At 37.7% G+C, this 23,071-nt stretch overlaps 1 protein-coding gene across 1 annotated transcript; it reads right to left on the bottom strand.

The window, feature by feature from the left end:
- Positions 1 to 201: 201 nt before the first annotated feature.
- On the bottom strand, positions 202 to 21,502 carry LOC119797259 (laminin subunit gamma-1-like; the record flags this gene model as incomplete). Its single annotated transcript, XM_038306262.1, has 2 exons — positions 20,910 to 21,502; positions 202 to 506 (listed from the first exon to the last, which is right to left on the bottom strand). Coding segments are annotated over exons 1-2 (711 nt in total), but the record flags the coding sequence as incomplete, so codon positions are not given.
- Between the last annotated feature and the right edge of the window lie 1,569 nt (positions 21,503 to 23,071).

Consider the following 23,071-nt stretch of genomic DNA (forward strand, 5'->3'; position numbering starts at 1 on the left):
ACAGTTTTAGTTTGTCTCTCTCATTATGTTAAGCTAATAAAAAAGAAAAAAAACAACTTAGGTAATCCTGTATGACCTGAAACTGGAAAACATTAGTCTGATTTAAAATAACACAGTGATGAAAAATGTTATTACTTTGCATGCACTGTAAATAAACATCAGTTGCTTCTTTTTTAAACATCTGGCAAAATGTCTGCTTACCTGAAGTGCCAGGCTTTGGTCAAAGTTGTAGGCACTGGGCCGGCCTTCCAGGGTAGAAAAAGCCACATTTCCTCCAGTGAGAGGGGAAATATCACTGAATTCATCTGTACATAACGCAGTCCTTTCATCATCTCCAGGGCGAATGTAGCCTTTGGTGAACCTTCTGTATGTCTTCTCACATGAAGCACTGTAATACTGATAAGGTAACCAAGGCCCATCCTTCTCCGTGCGTTTGTAAATGGCGAAGCTCTCTGGCCGACTGGTGTAGAACTTTAACCGGATGTATGTTATCTCAAAAGCTTTGCCTGTGGAAAAAAAAAAAATAAATAAGCAAAATAACACTAATAGAATTTTTTTTGTGTGTGTTGAAGGCATGCTCTGTTTTAAGAACTCCTCTAAAACTTGGAGATGATTTCACAAAGATGAATTCTTAACAAAGTAGAAGATAATGGACAATAGTAACCATCTTCTTCAGAAGATTTTTAAACAACAACAAAGTGTTTTCAGTCAGAGGCTTTCTTCCTGTCTACAGCTATCAACATCTACGACAACTCAATAAAAAAACAAACAAACAAACAAACAAACAAAAAAGGTATGAGTTAGCAGAGCATTTAATATCCGTTTGCTTGATAAAGTATTTCTGAATGGAATTATCTCCCTTTAATTTGGTAGATTGTGTTTATTTTGCAAGGCTGTGTTAATTATAACTATGACAGTCTAAGGCCAAATTAACAAAACAAAACAAAAAAGACATGCATTAAAACATGCTTTATTAGATATAAGTTATTGTGTGTGCATACAGGATGTTACATAATTTATGAAAGTTCAAGACTTTATACAGCAGTATAGTGTTCAGAAATATCCCAATCCATAGTCGTTATTTGAAATCAGTCTGATATCAGCAAAAAAAAAAAAGTAATAATAATAATCTGAATATATATATATATATATATATATATATATATATATATATATATATATATATATATATATATATATATATATGTATGAGGAAGCAAGGAACATTTACATTTAAAGTTTCTGTAAACTATTGACTGTAAATAAATGGATCAGTTGTTTTCATTCCTACTCCTAAGTGTTATTACTTAATCAAACCCTTGCTTCATTCCATGATACAAAATGAGTAATAAAAGCAGGTATGATGTATGCTGATGCGTCGGGTCAATATTGGTAACGGTCAATAATCAAACCTGTATTGTTGGCATATTATAAGAAGTGAAAAGGTTGTATCGATACATCCTTAATACTGTTTCAGTATAAACACCATAAATAAAGCCAGGTAATAAGAGAAAAGGAAGGAAATAAAAGTTTCTCATCAAAGCTGAGTTGATCTAATAGAGAGGACCAGTCTGAAGAACATTTGATTACCGTATTTTCACGACTATAAGGCGCACTTTGGCGGCAGACCAAACCAGCGCATTCAGCTCGGCAAAGAACTCATGCTCTTCCTCAAAACTGAAGTCCTCAGACATTTTTCTTTCGTTGTTTCTTTCTTTGCACAGGTAAACAGCACATTTCTTCTTCTACGCTTGCATTATCGGCAGAGCAGATGCTGAATGCGCACTTTCATCTGGTTTGGTCTGCCGGCTTCCGTAGCGTCCTGAACGCGCTGGCGCGCGCTTTCAGGAAATACTATACACTACTGTTTATGCTCTAAAAACATTCTAAATGACTTCGTTTCGAGTAAATTCTGGATGCTACCCACTCAGGACACTTGGAATACATTGGACGAGCAGTATGGAGGAATATTGACACGTTTTTTGTGGACTTTTATGGACCTTTCTGTCTCGGGCACCGTAGACCTCCATTATTTGAATGTCAGCAGACAGCAAGAAGCCTCCCAGATCTCCAGATGCATTTGAGATATCAAAAAAGTACTCCAGAGTGTTGTTCAGCATGGGGGTGAGTAGGAAATGAAGGCTAATCATGTTTTGGGTGTACTATTCCTTTAAGAAGTAAAACATCCAGAATATGAAAAAAACCCAACTCAGAAATAAGAGGATTAACTGGGCAGATACAAACAGAAATCATATTGAGCCCAGGCAGAGGGATAACTTGCAAAAACTCTCTTAACAGGCTCCTTTGGAGCACTCCTGGGTGTTTTCATCTACATCATTAGATACTAAGCCGCACCCGCTCAGCACACTAATGTGGGGATGCCGTCCACTGGTGCAGCCGTAATGACATCTGTTGCTTTACTCTGCCAAGTGAGAACTTGGCACACTCCTGTGTTGTCTTTCCAGAAAGCTTTAATGGTATCTTTCAACTTGAAGCCTTAAGATCATTTAGCTTTCATTTATTCCCCGCATGAGGTGAACTCATCTCTGCTGAGGCAAAAAAAAAAAAAAAAAGACACAGAAGATGAAATATGTGCTGCATCTCCTGCATGCCACAAACATACTAATTGTAAAGGATATAAGCATGTATCTGTGGTTGATGATTAATGGTTCATGCTTGTGATCATCCTATTTTAAATTTAGCCATCAGTAAGTGTACCTGTACTGTATAAAACTATGATACTTCATTGATACCAAAGGGAGATTCACTGTTTTAGTAACTTATGTTTTGGTTTTTATTTTCAATAACTTGTTGTATATGCTTATACCTGTAAGCAGGAATGATCTCCTGTAGTCTGTCTAACATTGAATCTTATGAAGCCGTTGACTGATCACACTAGAGTTGTTTCTTCTGAAGAGGATGCTCACCGTTGTCCATATGGTTCCACTTTATGAAGAATTCTTATTTGTGAATTTAAGTCTAGATTTTACATGAGTTCCCAGCACAGTGACAACCTTCTTGATCATCTTGTTGAGCTTCTTTAAGTCATTTGCTTTAATATGTTAGTCCAGCGGATGATGGCAAAAAAGATTACTCTCTTCACAACAGACTTAAGACCTTAAGCATTTTGATTGACCTCACAGTTGATTCTAAGGTCAATTATGTTGTCCAAGTGAACACTGAGGTACACTATATTGCCAAAAGTATTTGCTCACCTGCCTTGACTCACATATGAGCTTAAGTGACATCCCGTTCCTAATCCATAGGGTTCAATATGACGTCGGTCCACCCTTTGCAGCTAGAACAGCTTCAACTCTTCTGGGAAGGCTGTCCACAAGGTTTAGGAGTGTGTTTATGGGAATTTTTGACCATTCTTCCAGAAGCGCATTTGTGAGGTCGCACACTGATGTTGGACGAGAAGGCCTGGCTCTCAGTCTCCGCTCTAATTCATCCCAAAGGTGTTCTATCGGGTTGAGGTCAGGACTCTGTGCAGGCCAGTCAAGTTCATCCACACCAGACTCTGTCATCCATGTCTTTATGGACCTTGCTTTGTGCACTGGTGCACAGTCATGTTGGAAGAGGAAGGGGCCAGCTCCAAACTGTTCCCACAAAGTTGGGAGCATGGAATTGTCCAAAATGTCTTGGTATGCTGAAGCATTCAGAGTTCCTTTCACTGGAACTAAGGGGCCAAGCCCAGCTCCTGAAAAACAACCTCACACCATAATCCCCCCTCCACCAAACTTTACACTTGGCACAATGCAGTCAGACAAGTACCGTTCTCCTGGCAACCGCCAAACCCAGACCCGTCCATCAGATTGCCAGATGGAGAAGCGCGATTCGTCACTCCAGAGAACGCGTCTCCACTGCTCTAGAGTCCAGTGGCGGCGTGCTTTACACCACCGCATCCGACGCTTTGCATTGCACTTGGTGATGTATGGCTTGGATGCAGCTGCTCGACCATGGAAACCCATTCCATGAAGCTCTCTGCGCACTGTTCTTGAGCTAATCTGAAGGCCACATGAAGTTTGGAGGTCTGTAGTGATTGACTCTGCAGAAAGTTGGCGACCTCTTCGCACTATGCGCGTCAGCATCCGCTGACCCCGCTCCGTCAGTTTACGTGGCCTACCACTTCGTGGCTGAGTTGCTGTCGTTCCCAAACACTTCCATTTTCTTATAATACAGCTGACAGTTGACTGTGGAATATTTAGGAGCGAGGAAATTTCACGACTGGATTTGTTGCACAGGTGGCATCCTATCACAGTTCCACGCTGGAATTCACTGAGCTCCTGAGAGCGACCCATTCTTTCACAAATGTTTGTAAAAACAGTCTGCATGCCTAGGTGCTTGAATTTATACACCTGTGGCCATGGAAGTGATTGGAACACCTGATTCCAATAATTTGGATGGGTGAGCAAATACTTTTGGCAATATAGTGTATTTCTTTTACACCACCTTCACTTCTTCTCTTGCGATGATTGCTAATAGCATTTGATTTGTTTCTTAAATCTACAATCATCTCTCTTGTGTTGTTGACATTCAGGATCAGATGTAATCGGTTCCATACCATGCCACAAAGCGGTTCACTAGATCCCTGTACTTAGCCTTTTGTACTATATGATACATTGAAATACTGCAGAGTCATCCGAGTCATCCATTTCTGATTATGACGAGCTGTGTCTTGTAAATGAAGTCAGAGGTGTACAGTACTGTCCTCTGTGGTGCTCTTGTGCTGCTTACTAACTGCCTAGAAACTTGACAATCGGATTCCTGTAAGGTAATTTTTGATGTAGGTGATTATTGAGACCTTCACTTGAGTTTTCTGCAGTTTTTGACAGACTAAATCAGACTGAATCATGTTAGATGCACTGGAGAAATCAAAGAACATGGTCCTAACTGTGCTGTCAGCTGTAAATAATTTGGTTGAGAACACAGATACACAAAAGAAAGAGGGTCCATGGTGTAGGTGTAAGATTGAGCATTTGAGTTGGGATAGGGAAGCTTTGGGGTCCAACTCTTATTCTGGCATACCATAAATCTGACAGCCAAATATTGAGACCAAAACTACTAAAACCATTCACAATAGCATGCCTCCACTACAACAAATATAAATGTTGCCATTCCAAGACAGCTTGCTTGTGTGCTGAACAGGGTCACTTCTCTAGAAAACTTGTATCAGATAGCAGCAATAAGACGTATGTAAGTCTGTTGTGTTCTAATGATATTTCATGTAACTGCCTAGTAAAAAGAAATGTTTCAATTTACTGGAGAAGTTATGTCAGAGGGTCTTATATTTTAGAGAAGAAGTAGCAACTTAAAGTTAGATACTATTTTCATCTCTCTCAGTACATCTAAGGGGAAAAGCTTGCCAAAGAAAAGGCTGTTGTCAGACAGCATAAGGCTCGGCACGTCAGAATACATTCTTGTCCAAAAAATTAGTAATGAAAAACCTTAAATAAGTATGATGAAAATAAGAATTTGGTTCCAAAGCACCACCTGCTGAGATCTCATTTATTTTATACCTAAAAATACCAAACCATATCACATAAATTCTCCCTGATGCATGCTATTATATGGTATTTGCATAGCATGTAGATATAAATAGCATGCCTCCACTACAACAAATATAAATGTTGCCATTCCAAGACAGCTTGCTTGTGTGCTGAACAGGGTCACTTCTCTAGAAAACTTGTATCAGATAGCAGCAATAAGACGTATTCTACAGCTTCAAAAGTGCTGTGTAATGGTGCGTTCAGACCGAATACCGTGTCCTCGGTCATCTCCCCCATGGGGAGTTTACCGCTCTCTAATTCAGATGCACAGTGTTTACATCCTGGAATGCATCATCAAATTGGAGGAGCTTCAGATGCGTGAAGCTGACACCCTACTGATCTGGAAAAAAAAACCTGGGTCTGTGCTGAAGGTAAGGGAGGATGATGAACAATTATTCTACGACTATCACTCCATGCGGTTCTGCTGTTTGACAACATCATTTATATCTAGTTGCATGATGTGAGAGCAGAGTCAAATACGCCCTCACCGCGTGGGATTCACCGCTGGCTGCTTCCCTTCCTTGCATGGTTTGCATAGGAATTCTATGTGAATCCACGGCACTCTCCGCAGACACCATGTCCCATCTGAATGTACTATAAAGCCCTCTGCAATAATAATAGTAATGATAATAAGTAATATTATTGTTATACTTATGCTCTTATACTATATACTTATGGGCTTATACTCTGAGCAGAGAAAAACATAAACTCGTTTCCCTAACCAATGGACTGCAATACTATTTTACTACAAGAGAGACTGTTAGACTTTTAGTCGTATTTTATTGAGTTTACACAATGCCTGCCTTCAGTAGGAAGTCTTTAAATCATAAAACAATCAACTTTAATAAACATATTAAGTTGTCGGCTAATATACACCCCTTTTTGAGGAGAGTGGTTAGGGAATTGTGCTTGGAATTCAGAGGTTCTGAGTTCAAGCCCCACTCCCACAGACTTACTCTCTGGGTCCCTGAGCAAGACCCTTAACCCCACACTTGTACCCAGGTGCTGCACAATGGTAGCCCACTGCTCCTCAAGGGGATGGGTTAATTGCAGAGAGTTAATTTTGTTGCTCTATACTGGTGACAGTGTAACAGTATTAAAAAAAAAGTTAAAAAAAAAAGCTGAATAGAAGAGTTAATTGAATTTCATGAAAATAATACTGATAAGAGTAGCACCTCATCTGGAAAGATGCGGCTGCAATGATTTTGCTAAATAATATGATGCTAATGTTAATTTATATTTCCAACAACTCTATAACCACCACTGTTTCCAACAACCTCAATAAATCGTTACATTCATGCTGATTTTGCAGTTTCTACCTTAGTCAGTTAAATAACATGCTGCTGTCATTTTGCACATCTCTGATGTTGCTGCTATTTTCAAATATCCATTACTGTAAAAATGTCCACAGCTGTATATTGGATATTTATTCTCCAGGTGCATAGTTTTTTATATTGTTATAACACTTTACAGTACAGTATTTTATTGTTTATTTTTTAACTCTTCACTATTACGTTATTCTTATACACGTGTCCACATTTGTGTGACAATTTTTTCTACAATCATTCTAAACACTATAATTTACCCATTTTGGGACAATAAATGGGTATTCTATTCTATTCTTTTCCACTCTACAGGTTTCTTTGCTCAACTTTTCTCTTTCATCATCACTATTTCCCCAAAACTATTTGTGAGCTCTATTGTCTCAGCTACTAAGAAAATGACATCAACTTCATGGCCCTAAGGCATCAAGAGCAAACATAGCCAATCTAAAAGGTCACCATAGTACTGTAATAGCACTCAGAGTGAATGCATAATGTTTGATAAACACATTCCTACCAGGTATAAACAAACAGCCCTTTACAAATGTGATATTTTGCACATTGGTATTGTAATAAAGACTGCGGTTTGATGTACTGTGGAGGTTTAGCATTGACATAAAAAGACACGCTGGAAGAAAAACCTTGTGTGAGGTGATACTAAATCTCTCAATATGATTTCTTCAGGGATAAAAGATATGAAAAACCCCAAATACCACTGAATAGTGGGGACCTTAAAATTGCATCTGACATACTTTTCCATCAAAAGAAAAAAATGAACTTTGAACTTCCATTGTGATTAAAGGCGTCACAAAAGCCATTTGTGCCCAAATATTTTTTCTTTTAAATTTGATGGTCCAAAGTTGACCAGAAGTGACAATGAAAGGGATTATTCTTTGTACGAATATCAAAACACCAAAACAGTGCATTGCTGCTTGGTTGCAGGAATACTGCAACACCACATCAGTTTGCTCCAGGAGTAAAAATGATAAGCACTGCCTGGAAGCTGTAAAAAAAAAAGATGGACAGCTGGGTCGGTCTGATCGAGAAGTCTGTTGTGTTCTAATGATATTTCATGTAACTGCCTAGTAAAAAGAAATGTTTCAATTTACTGGAGAAGTTATGTCAGAGGGTCTTATATTTTAGAGAAGAAGTAGCAACTTAAAGGTAGATACTATTTTGATCTCTCTCAGTACATCTAAGGGGAAAAGCTTGCCAAAGAAAAGGCTGTTGTCAGACAGCATAAGGCTCGGCACGTCAGAATACATTCTTGTCCAAAAAATTAGTAATGAAAAACCTTAAATAAGTATGATGAAAATAAGAATTTGGTTCCAAAGCACCACCTGCTGAGATCTCATTTATTTTATACCTAAAAATACCAAACCATATCACATAAATTCTCCCTGATGCATGCTATTATATGGTATTAGCATAGCATGTAGATATAAATGATTTAGGATGGGGATATGCTTTAACGATAACAACTATATAAAAAAACTATGTTTTATATTTGATTAAATTGATACAAAAATAAGTCTGAAATGTACATGCATAAAGCATACTGAAGTTACAGATTCTCAGGTTGAAATAAATTGCAAATAAGGTAGTTTTTTCATCTGTGTCTGCTGCTCTTCCTGCACACTGCTCAGCTTCACCTTTGTGTATTATTTTATTTTTACTGCTGTTGTAGTGGTGGCTCTGCTACGGGCTCCAAAAATGTACTGTTCTGCTCCCTAAACTTGTGCTCTGCCATCTAAAGACAGCTGACATTTTTCTTCTGAGTTTGCTTCGTCGCTCCCTGATTGTGACTGAAATATTTCTTTGGAAACATCTGCTTCTTCACAGCTGTCTGTGTTGTCAGCCGCTGTAGAAGCACGCAGGTTGTGTGCTGATGTTCTCTTTTCATGTCATAAAAGCACAAGGAAATTGCAATATAGTAGCCGGGAAGTGCTTTGGATTTTAACCCTATTTCTCAACAGTTCCACATTTCAGAGGCGTGATATTTATATTCAACTGTATTTTATCAGTGTTAGTTTTCCATACATGTATTTGACTTTATAATAATAAAAGAATCTCACAAGTACTTTAAAGCTGAGGTAGAGTAGGAACGTTTTAATATTAAAAGAACATGTTTAATAGGTTGCTTAATTGCTCCCCTGTTTGACCTGTTATGAGTCAACAACATTAAACACAGCTGCTCTTGTCTAGCCAGACTCAGACTAAACTTGTTTTAAGTTTTGTACACTATCTGAAGTCTGTTTATCGTTTTAGCTGAGAGTTTACTTCAACCAAACAAGTGGATGGATGTATTTATCTACAGTACTCATGCCAAATTGCAAAGTTCCATAGGAATACAAAACATATAGATAAAAAAAAAAAACTTTATAGACAATTACAAATGAGAGCCCATGATCCGACTGAAAGAACCATGACCACTGTGGCAGACTTCTATCGTTGCTCTCAATCAAAGACAGGATGTTGACGCTGCAAAATAAGAACCAGCTGTAGACATTCATGTGAACTGAGAATGTGTGCTTGTGTGGGTCTCTTTTTTTCAACAAGTCTGTGTGGGAAAAAAAAAATAAAAAACTCATTCCAGGTCCTTACCAGCAAAGCTGAATTTTCCGTTTCCCCCATCCAATCCTTCTTCCTCCTTATGTTTTGTTTACTCCCCCTGAAGCTGTCCTAATCCTGCCCCCCCCTTTTCCCGCTCTCTCTGTCCCGTCACAGACCCACACTGACCTGTCTGCTGCATGTGTCCCTGCATCCTGCTGGTGTGTTTATCATCCCAACATTTGCATGTATTCCCCTCACAGAGATTTTATTTTGTTTGGATAGGCAAAAGAAAACAGTAATGTCGACGGCACCCCCCACCAGCAGCCCAGATGGACTACAAAAGGATGCCACACACTCTGAGATATGCGGTTACATTGTATGTTCTGAGAACTAAACCAGAATCAATTAAAGATGGAAACTTTAAAGCTGTGAGTTTAGTGGAACACATATTTGAAGGGAGCTAAAGGTCAATTTAGTCTATCAGAGGCAGACATGTGGGTGTTGGGATTGTTTGAAGAAAAACAAACTCTCCAGACGAGGAGGAGAAACAGCTTCACATAAGGGTTCCTTGGTGGATGGAGTGCTAACATTTTCAGATTCTATAACCCTTTTGTTTTGTTTAAAGAGCAACTGTTTGACTGAACTACAATAGATTAGAACAATGCATATCCATATGTGATAAAGGCCTAGTTAAAGTCCGGAACCCATATACAATGAAAAACAGATTTAAAGGTCTGTGTTCATACATTCTCTCTATCCAGTTGGACAAAGCTTGAGCAAATTTCCAATGAAGACAGGCTGAACATTTCTGTCTTTAGAGGCACAAGATAATGAAAACAATTTCTCAGAAGACTTGCTGGTTTAATTGCTCTACAAAGTATTAACTCTACACTTTCCATTTTCCTTCCACTTTCTGCTTTGCATTTGCAGTAAAATATAAAATATTTAAAAATTGTTTCTTATAACAATAAAATACAAACATTTATAAACATATAGATCTTTACTGTATATTTTTTTAAGTTTACTTTTTGTATTTACATAGTTAAGATTTAGTTTATTACAAGTACTGCTTTAACGATTAAAGAAATAGTATAAAAAGATCAATATATTTTGCCAATGATATCTAAAATTAAAATTTTTATATCAATAGATACACAGCATAGAGAGTTGAATATTTCCATTCTTTTTTTTCAAATTTGGATGAATATGCCCCAAAAAGAATAATAATAAAAAAAATGGTGTCACAGAAAACTCGAATATTGTGAAAATCTCACCACTGGTGGAGGGTACCAAATCCTATTCAGCTAATTAACTAAAACATCTAAAAGCTTGTGTTTCAAATCAGATACAAGCTATTAAACTGTGCTTCCTACATTGGGTGGCAGAGCACTCCCTTAGGATCAGAATAGAGCCAATGCTCCTCCACATCAATAGAAGTCAACTGAGGCGACTCATGCATCTGTTTCACATGTCCTTTAGACCACTTCCTCATTAGGTGTTCCAGGTAAGATCAAGGAGAAAGAGACCTGGTGGACCGCCTAGGACATTCTGAAAGATGTCACCTACATAAGTTGGAGGTGATCTCTAGGAAGGGAGAAATCTAGTTGTATCTGCTGAGACTACGGCCCTTGAGACCAAATCCCGAAAGATGAGAACAGAAGGAAAACAGGCAGAATAAGACTAATACTAGTATGTGCAAATAGTTCCTGTCTGGCTCTGTAGGCTATACATGAGCTAATATTGTAGCATTCCCTATGTAATGACAGTCCTGAGAACTGAGCCAAGTCTAGAAATGTCCTAATTACCATGGCTAAGGATAGAAAAATTACATTGTTGCTCAATAGTCCGAATGCCTCTACTCAGGTGAAAGTAAATATTTCAATTTACCTGAAAAATAAGGTACTGTATCAGAGCTTTGATGAAAAAAGGAGAGATTCCATGTTGCTTGAACTCCAGAAGTCACTGATAATTTTGGTTTGTATGTAATTTACTGGTGTTTTTCTAATATTTTTTTAGTGCACAGACTTCCTTGCACAGGAAAGCATTATGGTTATGCTGATATTTCCAGTAGGACTTGGCTGGTTTAGTGACAGTAGTGTTAATGTGCCTGATTGGCCAAATGATATTTAGGAAACTCATGAGATAGCTGTGAAGGCAAAAGAGCCCAGCATCCTATTGATCTCATGATGTTCAAGCCTGGATGGGCTTAAGCCTTTGGGCTCCAGTAGGTTTCCCATTCTCGTATCTCCCTTGTGCTGTCAGCCAGGTGGGATGGCACAGTGCTCTTCACCCCTGGTTCTTCTGAATCCTTCCCACTGTGGGTTGTTGAAGCATGCCTGGTTGGATAGGGGCTCCTCCACCTTTTGCCTATGCAAGTTGCAGGGTTGACCCATACCGGGGCGCTTGGTAAGGGGGCTGGGTATGGTATGAGCACCCTGTGTCCCACATATGCCCCCTCAGCCTGGAAGCTGTTGTTCCTGTGGGTCACTGCAAACTACAGTTAATTTGCCTTTCACTCAAGGTTTATATTCCTACTGTTACCAAAATTTATTAAAACTTAAATGTTATGTCTTAGAAAAAAAGCAAATTAAACCAGAAGAACAGGTCCGCCCCTTAGTAATGGAGAGTTATTGAGATCTTTGCTAGCCTGCAACACCCGATACTGGGCTATGCCTCTTAAAAGGGGAGTCCATATGGTCATTGTTGGCCTTGTTGACCAGGCAAGACGTCTTGGTCAAGTGCATGGCAATGAGGATGATTCGTATTTAAATCTTCTCCCTTAAAGATAAACTTCTAACTAGAAATGAAAATATTTTCCGAATATCTTCTGGCAATCAATTCTTATTTTAATACATTTTTTGCTACATATTAGAATCATAATGTTTCAAACTATTTAACTTAAACATAACTATACCAGTAAAATTATATGTTGTATATAAATTGTTAGATAGAGAATGTGTTCTGTACATTACAGGCTGAACAAAGTCTATTTTTTACTAAACATTCTATTTATTAAGTTATAATAATGTATTATTAAAGGAATAGTACACCCAAAACATGATTAGCCTTCATTTTCTACTCACCCCCATGCTGAACAACACTCTGGAGTACTTTTTTGATATCTCAAATGCATCTGGAGATCTGGAGATCTGGGAGGCTTCTTGCTGTCTGCTGACATTCAAATAATGGAGGTCTATGGTGACCGAGACAGAAAGGTCCATAAAAGTCCACAAAAAACGTGTCAATATTCCTCCATACTGCTCGTCCAATGTATTCCAAGTGTCCTGAGTGGGTAGCATCCAGAATTTACTCGAAACAAAGTCATTTAGAATGTTTTTAGAGCATAAACAGTAGTGTATAGGATTTCCTGAAAGCGCGCACATGCGCGCTCATGACGCTACGGAAGCCGGCAGACCAAACCAGATGAAAGTGCGCATTCAGCGTCTGCTCTGCCAATAATGCAAGCGTAGAAGAAGAAATGTGCTGTTTACCTGTGCAAAGAAAGAAACAACGAAAGAAAAATGTCTGAGGACTTCAGTGTTGAGGAAGAGCATGAGTTCTTTGCCGAGCTGAATGCGCTGGTTTGGTCTGCCGGCTTCCGTAGCGTCGTGAGCGCGCATGTGCGCGCTTTCAGGAAATCCTATACACTACTGTTTATGCTCTAAAAACATTCTAAATGACTTCGTTTCGAGTAAATTCTGGATGCTACCCACTCAGGAAAATTGGAATACATTGGACGAGCAGTATGGAGGAATATTGACACGTTTTTTGTAGACTTTTATGGACCTTTTAATGTCTCGGTCACCATAGACCTCCATTATTTGAATGTCAGCAGACAGCAAGAAGCCTCCCAGATCTCCAGATGCATTTGAGATATCAAAAAAGTACTCCAGAGTGTTGTTCAGCATGGGGGTGAGTAGAAAATGAAGGCTAATCATGTTTTGGGTGTACTATTCCTTTAAACTGCATTGAATTTTATCCCAATTCCTCCTTTGTTTTCTTTTGGTGTTCTTGAACTCATATTCATTTATTTTTCTTTGATTGATTTCCTTTGTTTGTTGACATCTAGTTTTCAGATATTGTATATATTAAACCCATATATTAAAATAAATGGGTTTAAAACTTTTAAAGATATTCCTTAAAGTGATATTAAAATTAGCATGTAGATTAATGCTAAAAGGTGAATAATTGTAAGTGTCCTTTAGCATAAATTCTGCTCATATTGTTTGCAAATGTAATAAAGGCTGGTTTGATTGGTAAAAAAAGATTGTATCAGCACAAGGTCATATCCAAATCCATACTCTCATGTTGAGTACATTAAAATAATGATAGGATCCCTAAATCATGTGTCTGCATTCATGCACTGTGGTTTAGATATGCCAGTTATGTTCATTTATATGTTAGTGTGCTGATTGAACCCTCCTTGTATGCCCAGTGCAAGAGTTCTTATTAGTGTAGCTATTATTATCTGCCTGGCCCTTCTACATTTTTGATGGAAATAACTTTTGGTTCCTCTGGGGATCCATTTAACTTGATAAAATCTGTGCTATTTGAAGTCCAAGCATGTTGTATTTTTCCTATGTTTCATTCCAATAAACATCCTGCCCTCTCATTTTTGAGTAAAGCCATCTTGTCTTCCAGTTGACAAACCTCAGTTTATCCTGATTTTTTCCTTCAGGGCAGTGAATGGCATTGCAGCCCAGAATGGTGCATTTACATTGAATAAATGTAGCTACGTTTTGATCTGTTGGTGCAGTGTCCACCTCTCTTGACTCTCCCTCCTCGAGTATAGGCAAAATGAGCTCCTAAACTTGGCTAAGATTGAAAGGAAGATTATTCTTAAGAGTGTTCTGCTCAACACGGCTAATTCTTCCAGGGAAGTCACTTGGCCTTTTTCTGAATTCTGCACTTACTTCCTAAACCAGTTTATCAATCTGCTATAATTTTATTGCTCGAAAGGTCAAGAGATGTTTTAAAATCCTAAACTCTGCTAAAGTTTCCTACTAGCCATGATCTTGTTCTGATTCTGTACACATGTTTCAGGTGATATAGCTGATGTAAATAAGTTAATACATTCTATCCCTTAGTAAGTAAGATATATACACTTGGTTTTACATGTTAAGAAAACCCACTCTTATACAGGAACTCACAGTGGATTCTATGGTAGTGAGCTGGCCAGGTTGCATTAGCTGCAGCTGCATCTCCCCGAACTATGACACTTCTAGCTTTACGCTTTGCTGCTGATATGAGTCCTTTTTTTTCTGTTGGCTTGTTCATTTTTCTTGTTTTTTCTGGGATGCTGTATTCTTTTTTTTTTTTCTTTAAACGAGTCAATAATTTTACTGAATCCTTTAAGAATAATCTTCCCTAAAGAAAAATAACTGTTTGTCCTTATGTTTGTTTACATTGTCATATTTTTCTTAGAGAGTTCAGGTTTCCTCTGTGCTGATCTCCAGTAAAATTTAAATTTTGATTGCATGGCCATACATTTTAGCATGATCAGATGTTACATGCACAGTTAAACTGCCAAGGCTGGAATGTTTTCTAATGCTTTTCCCCTGACAGGAATGTTAAAAATGTCACTTTAATCAGTTTTTGTGAGGATATGTGTATGCAGAATAATAGTTTGGAACATATATAACTACCTTAAACCAGGCTGTGTAAGACCAGAGACTTGATCCTTTAAAGCCAAATGTTCCACATTTGATACATGAGTTTTTGAGACCTCAGCAACATCAGTGTAATGTTTTTGTTCTTGAAACAAAATTGAGCCAAAGAAATGTGAACATTTTATTTAAACAAAGTTAAATTATTTTTTTATTTAGTTTCTCAGAAAGTTCAATGAAAATTCTAATTTTGAAAACGTAGAATTTTCCGTCGATTATTTCATGGTTAAGGATTTAAAGCAGTCAGGAACAAGACCTGAACAAGCAGAAACTCATCAAGGAGATCAAGGCAGCTAAGCAAACCTACAGTGAGAAGAAAAGACATTGTCAAAGCAAAAAACCCAAAAAACCACCATAGTTTCTAAGGCAGTAAAATGCATCACTGCCTGCAGGAGCTCACCCCTCCACCGTGCGAACAATCCTTGTCGATCAGATTGGGAAGTCTGTGGTAATAAAAACCTTTAAGAGACTGCCTTGCAAATTCTCAGGCATCGGGGTTATGGCAACCACAAAACATGCATAAATTGGAGGCAAGTTGACTACAGTAACACTTAGTTGCTCTGAAAACTACCTATCCAGGACTCTTTTTTAAATTTTGTCAGCTCTCAGAATTGACATGAATTCCTCATAGGTGTTGAAACGTTTCAAAATAACTGAATAGAAGTCTTGTTGCCTCCCATTTAAACCTGTTTTCTCTTTGAAAGACTGTTAATAGAGAGAGAGAAGATCATAGACCCCCTGCTGGACCCCTGCATGCTAACAGGTAGCCAAAAGATGCACCTGGGATATACTTCATCCTGCACCACCTTGACCATCCAGGATCAGTAACAGTACCTGGATCCTTAGTGTACTTCTATTTAGAGTCACAGTGCCAGCCTTGACCTGTCAGTCAATAAGCAACTTAGCAATAAAAATTTGCAATACCCATTAATTTTATGAAGCCTCTTCTTACATGCAATAACCATGAACACTGGTGTGTGTTGACCCTCCAATCCTCTTCTCTCTGAACACAAATGACTACACTTCAGTAGACCAATCAGTGAAATGTAAGTTTGAAGATAACCCCACTACCATCAGTCTAATCCATGACGGGGACGGATCTGAATACAGACAAGAGGTGGATTGCCTGGTCCACTGGTGTGTTGGAAACTATATGGAACCTCTCAGACTGCCCAGATTCCCAGAGGTGGACAATCTGGGTCCAGATAGTAAAGATCATGGCCAGTTTTGTCAGGGTTCCCATGTTGGTGTGTGTGTGACTGAGAGTAATACATTTTTTACAGTGAGGATCTTGGAGGAGAAATTGGGCTGCCTACACAGGTGGAGCTCATCAGTCTAATCGGAGTGCCTGGATTAACAGAGCGGCAGAGCCTTCACTCAGCGCTGGTTGATTAAAGTTTACCTGTTGTCTCTCTGGCCTTCTCTTGTTGTTACCTATCACTAGCTGTTGACTGAGAGAAGTCGTTTAGTCCTTCTGTTCGCTGCCTCTAGGTTTTTTATCATTGGATTTCCAAGAAGAATCATTTCCACTGTTTCTCCTCCTGTGGATTGAAAAGCAAGTTACCTGCCTGCCCCCCTCTGCCGTTCATTTCCCACCAGGCCCCATCAGACCCCTGGTTCTCTGTATGACCACCCACCTCACACTAATCTGAGGATTAACCATCAACCTTTCCCCACACATGTCCCCTGGACATCTTCACTCCTCATTCTGAATTATTCTAAAGTAAACTCTCTTTCATTTCATCCCTGATCAATTGTTTCTAGTCACCTTTAACTTCACTCTCATTCTAGACGCCACTGATCGCGGAACCCTTTCCATTCTCCTGAGGGACCAAGATATATCTATTGTTTATTTCTTTGAAAATAAAACCAATTCCTTATTTCTAACCTGTTGATTCTGCATGTGGATCAAAAGATTAAATCTGGTCATCTAAATATTTCCTTTATCCTAGTCTTTTAAAGGGGCGACTGGCCACCAGTCTGTTGTGAAGCTGGAAATGCAAATAGTCGGTACAGGGTTTTATATTCTGGACATGGATTATCCACCACTGCCACAATACTTAAAACGCTTTGTCTGATATGGATCACTTGCTTTTTCAATGACCCTCTCTTTTTAAGGAAGAAACTATTCACAAAAGAATTGTATTCAAAAAATACAACCCTCCTCAGGAACTGATGGCTATCATGTTAAATGCCATTATGCTTTCTTGTTTTTTTGCATCTCCCTCACTCTGTAGTTTGGTTTACTCGCAAAACAGGACAGGTCAATACTAAGCAATTAATCTGCAGATGTACAGAGAGAGTATCATCAGAGCTGAATTTCTCTCTATATAATATTTAATATACTGAGCAAAACTATAAACCTAAAAATCGCACTTCAGACATTACCTAGAAAAACTACCCACAGAGAATTTCTTCCCAGCTTTTTTTTTTTTTCCCCCTTGGCTGTCAGTCTGATGAACACTTAAAATTCAGCATACCTAGAACAAAATGTTGGTCGTATTTGTTCCGTTCATGCCTACCATTCAAAAAAAAAAAACATATAAAAAGACAAACAAATATACATAAAGATACTGATAGAATATCTTAAGTGAAAATTAATGTTGGGGTGTACCAATTTAACCTGACTCCGGCAGATGGATTTGCTCCGCATATTCATCTGGAAACCTTCCGCTGAAGTAATTTTGGGAAGGGGCGAAAATACTGGTTAGCTGATTGGCCTATGTTGGTGATAGATTGGGCCAAATAAACCAATCAGATCAACTAAGCATACGACGTACTAACAGAGCGACGACAAAAACACAACCACAAGCCAGGCTACTCTTGCCGAAACCAGTCGGGAGAAGAGCAAAAACATCTTTTCCTCTGAGAAAAGCCTCCAGAGCAGTGTTTTGCTCCTCTTTCAGTGAAGAAATACTCTGTAATTCCGATAAAACTTGCTTGATAGCCACGCTAACGCTAGTTTCATCGGCTGAAGCCGCCATGTTCTTTAGACTGAACTGTCACGCTTCTCGTTGCGTCACACCTCAACCCGCCTCAAAGCCAATGCTGATTGGACGTTGCAGATCACTCCAGACTGATCTGCGAGTGAAACCTTGAAAGCTTGCGAGATCAGGAGGGTCTCACGAGGCTAGTACCAATTTTTAAATAATTAAAAACTGTTTTGTTACATTTAAAAGATAAATATGTATTTTCTTTGGTCAAAGTTGATGTTGGCTATACATATGTTTGCATATATATCGAACAACAGGATGTTTTATGGTTTTCTAGTTTTTCACTGAAACAGTTTAACTATGATTATTCTTCCTGAACACCAAATCATAATAAAGAGTTTTAAATAACACTGACCCATTACGTCATAAGAATCATAATACTCTGAATAACAAGACGGGCACAGCAAGAGTCTTCTAAAGAAAGAAGCACAAAGCGTTCCTGAATGCTCTACAACCTTCCATCAATCCCAGTGACATCTCTGGTTAGTTCTGCAGGTTAATTTGACACAAGCATCTTCACCACGAAGCAGCTGCCAGTGGGCGAAATGCCAATCCTGACCTCTATTGATTACTCCGCCAACAGAAGGCCAATGTGTAGGTATGTTTACTCATATTGTTTCTCTCAGTCTGCTTATTCGCTTGACTGTCCTTCAGCAGGACCAACCCACTGCTTTCAAGCTCTGCTTCTGGAAAGGAGGCCTAGGTAAATATCAAAAGTAAAAACTTCAACCACTTTGATAAAAACTATAATATTGAGTGTCAGCCTCGTGTTTTTCATATATGTGCCGCTGGTTTGGGAACGTAGAAGTAATTAAGGGAGAAGTTCCAGGCAGGACTTTTTTTTTTTTTTTTATAAATCGCCATTCATGGTTTGAAAAGATTTCCAAAAAAGCTGTAAACAAATTTAGGGAAGTTCAACTCAGGTAAAGCCTCTAACAGTTTTTTTTGTTATGGACCTGCTTCACTCACTATGCCATTTATTCTGATTAGCTTTTCTGCTCCTACTGAGGATAATGACAATGCAGACTGAGTGCTTAGGGTTATGTTCAATAGTTTTATCCCCTTCTAAGCATTTTAAATGACTTATTTAGACTCAGCCTTTAAAATGTTCAATTGTTCTCTAACGTGACACAAGCTTCAGATTACTCTTCTTAATGCATTCCTTAAACAATTACTTTTTTTCTTGCCTTTCTTCCAAAACGTCTGATTTTCACTGGGCAGAGCAATAAACTTGTCAAAATCCACCTACCTTAGCTATGAATTTAGAGCTCTCATGGCTTTATTTCATTATTTTCCAATAAAAATTTTAATTGCTCCATCTTTCTGTTTATGTAGGTACCGTAAATAAATCTAAGGTTATCTAGAATTGTACCATTACCCTTGTTTGGACAATACACAAATTTTTGCAATGCATAGACGTTAGATTATTGTTTAAACGCGCCTCTCATCTTTTTCCCTGGTCTGTTTTTTGTTTGTTATTTATGATGCTGTTTGCTCACTCAAAACTTTGCTCTTATACAAATGTATGGATCATTTACTGAACAGCTGTGTTTTACTAAAAATAGATTACAAACAGTTGCATGCTATTTGCCAGTTAGGCGAATTTATTATTTTTATTTAGTGATGTTAGAGACTAAACAGTTTAATGCAAATGTGCATAAGACTCTTCAGATATCTGTGGCAAATTATGAAAACCATCCATATTTTTACACCCACTCCTCAATCATTTGCATTTAGTTTTAAACGATGGCTTCAAATCTACTTAAATAGGAACAAAAAATTTTTATACATATATATCTATGAAAAAGTTAAAGGGGTTTGAATCATTTTAAAAGGCACTCTAAAATTAATTAGGGGGTAGATTAGGACATATTTGACCCAGATTTGATTGCTTTTAATAAAACAGTTTTAATATAATGCAAGGAAATTCCCTAAAATGGTGTTACATTTGCATAAATTGAAATAAAAGTGACCTTACTCTGAAAAAAAAAAAGACAGGGATAAAAAAGATTTTTTTTCCCCCTCAAATTATGAACTTTTAAATTCTGAATCTCTTTTTCAAAGGGTGACTAACATTAGTTTGTCCCCTTTCAATAATGAATATATTACTTCTATTTATGCAAATACATGTCGGACAGGCTTGAGGGGGAACTCTTGTTTTTTGTTTGTGCTTTCCTTATTACATATGATTTCTACCATAAAAGTACTTGTAATTTTATAATATGTTGTAGTATTTTAGGAAAAGGCAAATAATACATGTCTTTAAGGCTCTACATTTGCTCAGCTTTCACCCAAAAGTTCTAATCTTATCCTTTAGTTTACTCTAACACCACCGCTTACTTTGACATATGGTCTGAATGAAAAGGCCAGCCTGAGGGGCATCACACTGTTCTTGTTTTATTATCTCTGTTGCAGCTGTATATCCTTATAAATCTGCATGAATTCTGCAGAATACTTCATTGTTAATGTGCATTTTAAATTTAACCCATGTCTGGACCAAATTTGGCTTTATACAGATGAGTCTAGACTTAATCAGGCAAATTGTATGTTGTTCAGAACATCTGTTTCAAATTGACAACCCCCTCTCCTTCCCCCATGGGGTTGCAGTACCCAAACTGATGCCTTATGTTAGTTGCAAAGAAAGTGAAAAGTTAATGAAATGTCAAGTATAAATTATGTTTTTTTTTTTTTTTTTTCGCTTAGATTATCTTTCATGGAAAACAAATGTAATCTGTCAAGCACTTTGTGTTGAAGCCACTCTCATTCTAAGAGTGAATTAAAAAAAATAGATGTCAAGCAGAAAGCAGATCTTGCTGTTGCTCTTACCAAGTTGGAGGGTAAGGTTGATAGAATTGGGGTACTGGATGCCATAGTACATGGACTGACTTTGCCACCAGGTGGGCTCCTCATTCCTGTTAAAGTCCGTCAGAAGGCTGGCATTGTGGTTCAGCTCAAGGTCTGATGCGTCACAGTGGTGACACAAACGGGTTGAGCCAGTTTGCATGCAGTAATCCTCAGGCGGGGAACCACATACATTTGATGCCACCACAGTGCGATTGAAGGCAATGTTCTCAAACTTGGGCATGCAACGGCTAGGGACTCCGTTCTCATCATAGCAAGTGTCCATTGCTGCCCAAACCCAGCAATGGAGGTACAGGTAATGGGAAAAGACAAAAGTCAGGATAGGAGAGCCTAAACCAAAGGATGCAGCCATGCCTACATCCAAACCCATACACTACAGTTCTGAAGTTGCAAACAAAAGAACAGAGCTTCATAGGAAAATGTAGTCCAGAATTAGAAAATAAGTCCACTCCAAAGTCCTGTTTGTCTACTTTCTCTGTTCTCCTTCTGCCGGGTTTCCAACATGTGTTCTCCTTCTGTGGAGTGGAATGAAGTTTATGTAAGGACCTCTCACTTCAGGAGCAAGCTGGAGACAGAGGATGGACAGGGGTGGGGGCTGAAAGACCCCAAAGACATTTCAAATTTCTCCACCTGCTGGGTAATTTTGAAAACTACACTGTGAATGGATTCACCTGGAACGAACTGGTTTTTATCTTGCATAATTAAAAGTTTGTCACCTTTGGAGTCTGAATAAGCATAGCAAGGAAGGAACAACTGCTTAAATACCTTCTGCAATTTGAGAATTAAAATTTGTTATTTGGGCTTGCAACAGAGTAGGTTGTTAAAAAAGATTATAAAAACTTTTCTGAATCAATAATTAGAATATATAAAAGTTCTTGATTTCAGCAAATAGTGGCTTTGCTAAGATTTTCAGGTTATCGTACTTCACAAAGGAGTATACCATAATCAACAAATCTGAAAATCTGTGTAGTGGTTAAAGGCCTGTTATGTGTGGTGTTAAATCTTGGGACCAAGATATCTAGAACATAGGAGGAGGATTAGTGCCATTGGAAAAAAAAGGAAAAAGGTAACTAATTTTTTTATTTTATTTCAGTTTAACATGGGAAAAAAGACAGATATTCTGAGATTGAAGTCAGAATTCTCACTTTTTTTTCTCAGAATTCTGACTTTAATCTCAGAATTCTGACTTTTTTCTCAGAATTCCGACTTTAATCTCAGAATGATTAAAGTCGGAATTCTAAAAAAAAAGTCAGAATTCTGACTTTTTCAACAAATCTGAAAATCTGTGTAGTGGTTAAAGGCCTGTTATGTGTGGTGTTAAATTTTGGGACCAAGATATCTAGAACATAGGAGGAGGATTAGGGCCATTGGAAAGTCAGAATTCTGACTTTTTTCCCATACTAAACTGAAATAAAATTTAAAAATCAGTTAACTTTTTCTTTTTTCATTGGCCCTAATCCTCTTCCGTAACAACGTCCTGATAAGTTATCTGGGTCTCATAAAATAGACCCCTAAATAAAACTTTAATCTATTTGTATGCATTTATTTATATTTATTGAATGCATTATTTGTCATTACTCATACTTGTATAATCTTAGATATTAAGACAAGCCTTCATTGTGTGTACATTGTTTTAATAAGTTATGGTTTGTGTCAAGTCTATGTATCATATATAATTTACTGTTATTATTTTTCTAGTTTATCAAGTATTTAAATGTATAGTTTGTTAGTCTTAAAATGGAAAACAAAACATTAAAAAAAAAGATTAATATTTTTAAAAACACAGTTATTTACTTGAACTTTGTAATTGTCTGATTTGTGTTGATCAAATAAAATCCAAAAGGATTGAAATACAGATTAAGATCCAATGTAATAATTACACTTGCAATGCACTGCATAAAGGTTTTTATTCTATGCTAAGAAAAAAGATCAAAACTGACCTGAAAGATTCATAATAATTATCAATTATAGAATATCATATTATACATTTGTCATTTTACTGTATAAAACAGGAATCTATTAAAATAAATAGAGTGGATGATATTTTACAGAAGCTGTGGAAACAGTTTACGGAATTATGAAAATGAAGCAAACTAGCTTAAAGTAATTTAATTTTAACTTGGCTT

Source organism: Cyprinodon tularosa, unplaced genomic scaffold, assembly GCF_016077235.1.
Source record: "Cyprinodon tularosa strain WSP-4 unplaced genomic scaffold, ASM1607723v1 ctg1152, whole genome shotgun sequence".
NCBI classification, from domain to species: domain Eukaryota; kingdom Metazoa; phylum Chordata; class Actinopteri; order Cyprinodontiformes; family Cyprinodontidae; genus Cyprinodon; species Cyprinodon tularosa.